Here is an 8,890-nt window from a genome sequence, read left to right as displayed (position 1 = left end):
CTGTAAAAGTATCATGTGTTGCATGTAACCTACACTGTAATCGTTTGTATCAATTGTTTTGTGAGTAATACATCCTGTTAGTTGAATTGAGTAAATGCAGCCCTCGTTTTACAGAGCCATTCTTTGATTGAATATAAACTCATAAATTAGTGGAGTCATTGGTAAACCGATCATTTGATGTACATTTTATGTTATAGGGGTGTATTTTCTAAGCTGTTATGACTACTGTGAAGTACCATTTGATAATAGTATGCTTATTGTTTAAACTGTAACACGTCAGATTACTTTAAAATTGAGACTACAGTAGTGCTCATATTTGATGTTGAAGTCTAATGGTAAATGTTATGTACACTATACACATTAGATTACACGTACTTTACATCTTGGTCTAAGATCAACTAGATAAATTAAAGCTTGGACTATGGGTGCTATAGACAGCACATTAGCCTCTTAATAATCAGTTATCTTAGAACAAATGTAATTATAGCATCTGAGTGATAATGAGTAGACATGATAATGGAGTCAGATTGATGAATGTAGTTTATTATTAAACACAATTTCAACTCATCTACATGTGTGTTAGAATGTTATACAACTCCTCTCATCACGCTGAGGCATATCAGTCTCTGCATCACTAGGGTCTTGTCTAGGCATTATCATTCAATGCCTTTACTGAAACACTAGCTGTAGATAAAAAGCAGTAGAGGAAACAAACCCAAGTGTAGCGTTCTCTTTTTGTCCCTCACTTTCAGAAACAAACTCAGTCATTTCAGAGCTCTAGTCTTCCTCAGTGTCTTATCATTCAGTGGTTGTTGCTCTCAGCTCCACACAGAACGCTCCAGTTACAAATAGACTGTATATCAACTGTACCTCAGGGATATATATATATATCCTGTGTCTACAACAGTGTTGTAAACAAACAGTAAGCACAAACTGATATGTTATGTGCTAGAGAATGTAGTCTAGCTGGTCTCATCAAGTAAAGTTACAAATAAACGGAATGCTTAACTCAAATAGAACTATACACACATACAATCGCGCCGACACACATAAAATCAAGTATAAAACAAAATAGGTCGAATTTCATAATTTCCCTAAAACAGTTTCTTTAAAACCCATGCAGGAGGTTTCTCTCACGCATTTCACAGACTTAATTAAGGCAGCACTGCAGTCGTCATGGCTCTTTTTTCAGAACGTTTGTCAAACATTTCTAAAACTAAAACTCTGGGTCTAGTGTTCGACAACTTACAGAACACTAGACCAGTGGGTAGCTGGCTGCCGTGGCGATGCCACAGTGGTTCTTCCTGTCTTTGGCCATGTAGATGTAGCCTTTGTCTCCCCACTTCTCGCTCCAGCTGAGGAAGAGACAAAACATGTTAGTCCCACAGTTCTAGTTAGCAGGAAATTATAGATTTACTGCTGCTTTAGAGAAATGTATGACTTAGACCATAGTATCAGGACAACACCAACACTGTATTCAAATAAAGGCAATGGTAATGTAGAGAGGCATATTCCCCGATGAGGAAATGAACCAATCCCATAGTGGTGACGTAACAAACAAAAAACATCCTAGGAAGGTACTATGTACTGTACCTGTTCTTCACAATCCAGAATTTCTTGCCATCTACATCCTCTCCTTCGAAACCGTATCCCACCACCAGAACTCCATGGTCGAGCTGCTCACTGCTGCACTTCTCCTCATAATAGATCCCTACAGGGAGAGGACATAGTTAAATTAGTGGGCTAAGATGCTGGGTTTACCTCAGTATGTAAAACCACCTGATCTCAAACCTAATAGTTGGTTACTTAGCTAGTAACTATTTAGCTACTAGTGAGCAAAACAGAAATATTGGTCACAATTTACTTCAAAGACAACACCATTTGTTCACAGTGAACAGGACAGTAGACCAGTACAGATCACTGCTACTCAAAAACAGTAGGTAGGGTATCCAATCCTTGCAAATAATGTTACACAATTTAAGTTGCACCGCTAACTGCTACTCACCAGACTGGTAGAACTGGAAGGAGTTGTGGCTGGCATCGATGGCGACAGAGACGGGGCCAACAGACGCAACAGCCTTCATCAGAGCGTGCTCGTTGCCACTGGGGATGTCCACGATGCCGGTTTCATTGACAGCATTGAACTCTGGTCGGTAGTGGCAAAGATCATCCTGAGTTACCAGCGAAGACAAATGGCCATGATTAGTAAAAAACAACATATTCCAAATATTCAAGGAAGTCAGTCATTCTTGGAGACATAACTCCCACTGTAATGAAGTGGAAACTCACTTATTTTTCAAAGTTGAAGTTGTAAATCATTCCAAATCTACAGCAAAAACTGCATTATCTGGGACCAGGCTAAAAGAACAGGGCCTTACTTTTAATAAATGCATCTCCATACGGTATTATATTTGAATTCAGACTAATAGAACACAGTACCTTGCCCACATAGGGGTAGGACGCCTCTGTGTCCAGGCCGGCGTTGTCCTTTACATACTGGAAAGCCAGGTCCATGAGACCTCCATTACAGCCCTCGTTGCCCTGGGGTCTGGAGCAGTCCACCAGGTTCTGTTCACTCAGAGACACCAGATTGCCAGTCTTCCTGAATTCCTGGCCCTCTATGGCCCCGGTGGAACTGAACGACCAGCAAGACCCACATGAGCCCTGAGGTGGTAAATATTGTTAAACATCTTGTTACTTTTTCATGCCAGAACACACTGACATGTGCATATTACACCAGTAATAAAATATATATGTATATGCAATTTGCCACCTTATCTTCTGTATACTGTAAATTACAATCATGGTAAACAGCACGCAAACAAGTCAGACAATTCTCTGGAAGTAAAACCTTTTTTAGGGACACAGCAGTGTGTGTGGATGAGTCATGACTCAGGAGTGATTGAGGTCTCACCTGGTCCTTGATGGGAGTGACGTAGCCCTTCTCTCTCCAGTCCACAGCTTTAGGAGCCTGCAGGTAACTGGGTTCCATGAACAGAGAGCCCTTGTACTTCCTCTCAGTCGTCTGCTTGTAGCCGTTCATGAGCTGCCCGAACTCTTCGTTGGTCTAGGGAGGAAGAAATCAGAACACGTTGAAACGTAATGTCTTCCCTGGCCAGATGTGGTTTGGAATTTACCATCTGAATGGGAAATCAATATTTGTTTTGTGTCTTAGGACTGTTTTAAAAGTTGTGCACTTAGCCATAAATCCTGTGTGCATCTTTAAAAGACTATGAGTAAGTTTCAATTCCCTTTTCAGGATAACTATTCCATTCCTGCTTGATAGTTGAAGAAACCTAACCTGCGAGTCTGAATACATTCCTGCTTTCATTGTCAACGCTGACACCTGTGCCTGTGAAATATTTAATGCTGTCTGTGCATCAGCAAATCTATGGCATGACAACAAATAGATCCAGCTATAGCACACACACAGTATGGGAAAGAGCTGCTGAAAAGTATCTCCTGCTCCACAGTAAAATGTCTCAGCAACAGACTTGGACAGAAGCTCACTGGAACTGATATCGGCAACTGAAACTTTCTACTGCTTGAGTTCCTGCACCTCATAGAATATTAGCTCAAAAGTCCTGCAGGGTTCCTGGATATAAATATATACAGTACAGGCCCCCAGAATGAGTACCGGCACCCATTTCATTCATGTCAAGCACTGCTCAGCAAGGTGATTCTTCTTACCATGTCACCAAAGTGGTTCATGCCCAGACGGTAGGAGTGTTTTCCCATAGAGTGGTCCAGGTTGTGCATCTCAATCTTCTTCAGGTTCTTTTCCCAAACCATCCTCCTCCAGCCCTCCTCGCTCTGTAACAATGAGTGAAAAACAGTGGGAAAATATACACAATCATATACTGTCCCAGAACTATGGTCACAATCCTTACAATTAATGATATACTGCATTAGGTGTAATTTACAGCTACATGTATGCACCAATTGATCAATTTGAGCCCCTTGAGAGCAGTGGAGGATGGTGGGAGGAGTCATAGGAGGACAGGCTCATTGTACTGGCTGTAATGGAATTAATGGAACGGAGTCAAACGTGGTTTCCAAATGTTTGATACCATTCCAATAATTCCAATCCAGCCTTTACAATAAGCCCATCCTCCTATAGCTCATCCCACCAGCCTGCACTCGTTGGGAGCTACGGAGGGGTTCCTATGAGGATGTGCTCCTCCACTTGTGTTTAAACACCCACGTCATGGTAGTTCTTGCTGTGCCAGTTCTTCCACAAGTGCCAGTGGCCCTCTAACTGAGAGTCAAACATAGGGGCCGCATACACAGCACTCATACAGAGCACCAACACTGCCAAGTACAGGGACATCGTGGTCAAACAGCTGTGGAGAGAGAGAGCGAGAGAGAGAGAGAGAGAGAGAGAGAGAGAGAGCAGAGCTCAGTCAGCCTTGTATTTTCAGTGTAAAGAAGCTATATAATATAAAATGTTGAATTTGTACCTTTGAAACAATGGCAGATCTTCAACGTTATATACACACACACACACACAACAAAAAGTCTGGGCAGCACCTCCTACTGGAGAGTTGCTCTACAGCTATCAATCTGGTCTCCCATCCAGGGTTTTAACCAAGGCCCGCTTAGCTTTGACATGTCACTGACTGCTACCCATGTGGTATCGTGTGAATGATTGAGAAATCTCAGTAAAGTTTATACATTTTTTGTTTATTTTTAATCGCTGTTACTATCCAAGTCATTACAAAGGGTAGCTTTAACAGAGAAAATGAAATTTAACCATGCTTTATAAGTCCCAATAAATCACTTAAGTCATCAGCAGCTATTGTTTTAATTCATCCCAGGGTTCACAAACACATCACCTTTCACTTTCACCATCCTGTGAAGTTAATTCATCATAATTGATTTAATCTGCAGCCTATTAAACTGCATGCTTTCCCAACGAGTAGTAGAGGGAGGTCCACACTACTACTCCAAGTTTACTTCCATATGATGGTTATTATATTCACCAACAATCACATAATTAATTTTACTGACACAAAAAGACTCCACCTTGTCTAGCGTATTTTGTGTTGTCGACATTTGGAATGTTTACTGAAAAATTGTTTCCTTCAGGTGTGTCATTACTTTTATCCGACATGTACTTTACTTGCTATACCACCGTTGGATGGAAACGTGGTTTGTGAGAACAAAACAAAAAAGCTCCCTTCCAAACTACCCTCCGCTCGACACAGCCGAGTCGACACAAGGAAAAAAATATTAAACATTATATGGAACTAGGATACTACACTACCGGTATTCCAAATTATATCATTTGATATCAATTCCTTTATGTGATATCCAGAAATATTTGAGGAAATGTTTGGTAACAGCCGGCAGAAAAAGCAACATCAGAAACGGTAGACTAATGTTGTTTTTCTGTATCAATCAAATCAAAGAGCAAATGCCCCTGGTAAATGTCCATAACCCAAGATCCTAACACTGTACAAACAACATTATAAAAAGCCGTACTTACTTTTTCCCGTCAATTTGCAGTAGCAGGGTGATGATTTCTGCTGCTGTTGTTGTGTAGTCAGTGTACTAGACAAGACACTTTATACAGCCAGCTATATGTCCTATAGTGTATGTGGAAGGGTGGGGGGCTGGCTTGTGATTGGCTGAAAGGGGACCTTTAATCACACTGCCGGCCCGCTGAAAGATCATTTAAAAGATCTCAGGTCCCGCCCGGTGTAAATATCCCAGCATGTGATTCCTGACCACGTGACCATTTCATCAACTCCCTAAAGATGATCCATCAAATTTTATTAAACATCTTTATTGAGTTCATTCGATTACTGGGAAACAAAAGGGTAAAAGATACATTGTAACATCGAATCAGTTTCCCTTAACATTTTTTCATTTTCTGTTACTTTGAAACAGTTCTCTCATCATGTGCTTGCGTGGAGGAGATGAGAGCATGGCACACTGATGCTCATACAGCAATGACAAAGAAATTACCAGAAAAAAACGCTAAACATGTTCATTGAACAGTAATGACATAAATTTGGGAAGGAAGGTTACATATAGTCTACTACCTGAAACTGAGTGGCCAACAACAAATGCCATAAATGTTCCTGCTCTGTGAAGCATACAGCAGCTTCAGTGTTTGTTCAACCATGTCCTAATATGATAGATTCAGATAATAGCCTGAAGTTGAGAGAATGAACAAATTAACCTACATATATCTAGCTAAAATAAGATTATCTGCATTCTTTAGATACTGATTCATTATAGTGTGGTAACCTGCTGTGTCAAGAAAGTTCTGATGGGCTTGTAAATAATGTATTTGTGTAAATAATCATTCCAATTTCATTTGAAAGGTGTCTTACAAGCCTTTCGGTGTTGTTCTACCTCTTCTGCACATTCTCCTTTTGTTTTCTTTTTAAACATTGATAATACATTTTAAACCCACTAAATCAAAACACACAGAAAACACACTAATCAATACATTGTTTCTAAACAATTGTGTAATGTCACTTTTGCCTTGTCAGCTTTAGGAATTTCTGCTTGTCAACCAAACATTCACACAGGAAGAAGGGGAGGGATTCTCTTCTTGGGCAGCTGCTGAATCTGTGGTTACTGATAGGGCAGACACACACACACAAACACACACACACACACACACACACACACACACACACACACACACACACACACACACACACACACGCACACGCACACGCACACACGCACACGCACACGCACGCACACGACACACACACACACACACACACACACACACAGAGATACCCTGTAGATATGTGGTTGGTTGAAATGATTCCTTGATTGGTATTGGTGTGTCTACAAAAACACTACAGGGAAATCAATGAATGGATGGGTATTGAATAATTCATTAGGTTTGTTTAAGATTTCCTAGTATTGATCGATCATACTAAGAAGCATGTTTTGATAACAATGCAGTAATGTATCCGTGTAACTTCAAACTTTTGCTGACACTGATTACAATCTAACAGAAACAGATGCACTTACTCCACCTGTCAGACATGAATTGTACTGCAGGAAATGTAACAGTCATGACCATAGAGTTGAATACAGAGTTGAAAACAGTGCATTTGGAAAGTACTCAGACCCCTTAACTTTTTCCACATTTTGTTACATTACAGCCTTATTGTAAAATTGATTAAATGGTATTTTTTTCCTCATCAATCTACACACAATACCCCATAATGACAAAGCAAAAACAGCTTTAGAAATGTTTGTAAGTGCATTACAAATAAAAAACAGAAATATCACAGTTACATAAGTATTCAGACCATTTACTTAGTACTTTGTAGAAGCCCCTATGGCAGTGATTACAGCCTCGAGCATTCAAACGTTCATAGATGACCAGCAGGGTCAAATAATAATCACAGTGGTTGTATAGGGTGCAACAGGTTAGTACCTCAGGAGTTAATGTCAGTTGGCTTTTCATAGCCGAACATTCAGAGGTCGAGAAGTCGAGACAGCAGATTCACTTATATTTCAGCTTCTCCTCTTCTTTCCCACTAGAGAGCAACTTCTAATGGTAAGTCAGCTCAGAAGTAGATCCCAGGCCTACCATGAACAGGAACACTGTACATTCACACACTAATTACAAGTTTAGCCTACTCTGACAAATGATAACTTGACTTAATGAAAGAGAACTAAAGGCTGGTAAACTTGTGTGTGGTAGAAAAACCTATGTTACCTTTAGACTTCTCTCTGTCAGTTTCAACTAAATGGACTCTAGGGTGTGTGAAATAAAAACACAGGGATAATATTGCTCTAAATAAAATCAAACTGTATTGGTTGTGTGGACAGATTTGCAGGTGTTCTAGCAGGTGGCGTGAAAGGCTTATGTTACTAGCTCCCGCTATGCAGTAGAATGACTAGCAAATACAATACAAATACACCAATAAATACAGAAATGACAGAACAAGTCCAATTAACAATCCTGAATAGATATACGCATTAGCATGAGCATGTGTCAGAAAATAAATATGTGGTGTGCATGAACAGTATATTATGGAAGAAAAGAGTATGTACAGTAGGAGCTATATTAGGATGAGCTATGTCGAGAATACAGTATATACAGTACCAGTCAAAAGTTTGGAAACACCTTCTCAAAGGAGGCCGAGTTTCACAGCTTCTCTCTACCCGCCCAGTCTTCTCAAATGAACACGAGCTGAAACACACTGCTCAATGCACACACGAAGGGGACTAAAACACACAACCACGACTAGGGCTGTTGCCGTAACCGTATTACCGCCACACCAGTTGTCATGAGTCATGACTAGGGCTGTGGTGTTCATGAAATTTTGTCAGCCGGTGATTGTCAAGCAAATAACTGCCGGTCTCACGGTAATTGACCGTTAATTAACATAAACACACTTAGCATCTCCTGGCTTCCACGCATAGCCTAAAAGACACTGATGCAGACCTTTGGAACATATACATTTTAAAAAGTCAAATAAATCCATGTAATATTGCCTACACCATCACAATAAATCCATTATTTATTTTAGACAGGTCTAAAGAAACATGATATGAAGAAAATCTTGTCTATTTCAGAAGAACAGAATGGCATACTCTGAGGTGTCCTTATGTTAGTCCCTGATCTGGCTATGCCAAATGGCTGTGAGCTACACTAGTTCACTTAGCAGACAAGATTTTTAACAATTCTTTGGCATTATTTTATAGCATGAAGAATGCAATTGAACATAGCTGAATAAAATAGGAAGGATGTTTCTCCAAACAATTTCTGAGGGAGTGCGGCTATTCTGTGTTGAGTGGTTAACAAAGAAACAGGTAATCCTATATGCTTAATTTAGAGTTATTTATAAAACTGTAGTTGTGATACAAACGTAGGGCTATATGTTTAGATGTTTCATATATTCTA

The 8,890-nt window shown here is 40.0% G+C and overlaps 1 protein-coding gene across 1 annotated transcript; it reads right to left on the bottom strand.

Moving 5' to 3' along the window:
* Positions 1–522: 522 nt before the first annotated feature.
* LOC106561968 (procathepsin L) lies at positions 523–5,646 on the bottom strand. Its single transcript, XM_014126463.3, has 8 exons — positions 5,489–5,646; positions 4,205–4,343; positions 3,691–3,813; positions 2,915–3,067; positions 2,440–2,664; positions 2,006–2,171; positions 1,594–1,711; positions 523–1,355 (listed from the first exon to the last, which is right to left on the bottom strand). Exons 2-8 carry the CDS (start codon positions 4,328–4,330, stop codon positions 1,256–1,258), a joined length of 1,011 nt encoding a protein of 336 aa, XP_013981938.1. The 5' UTR covers positions 4,331–4,343; positions 5,489–5,646; the 3' UTR covers positions 523–1,255.
* Between the last annotated feature and the right edge of the window lie 3,244 nt (positions 5,647–8,890).

Source organism: Salmo salar, chromosome 01, assembly GCF_965601325.2.
Source record: "Salmo salar chromosome 01, fSalSal1, whole genome shotgun sequence".
Taxonomy (NCBI): domain Eukaryota; kingdom Metazoa; phylum Chordata; class Actinopteri; order Salmoniformes; family Salmonidae; genus Salmo; species Salmo salar.
The sequence above is the reverse complement of the archived record's forward strand: the minus strand, read 5'-3'. Positions and strand labels throughout refer to the sequence as shown.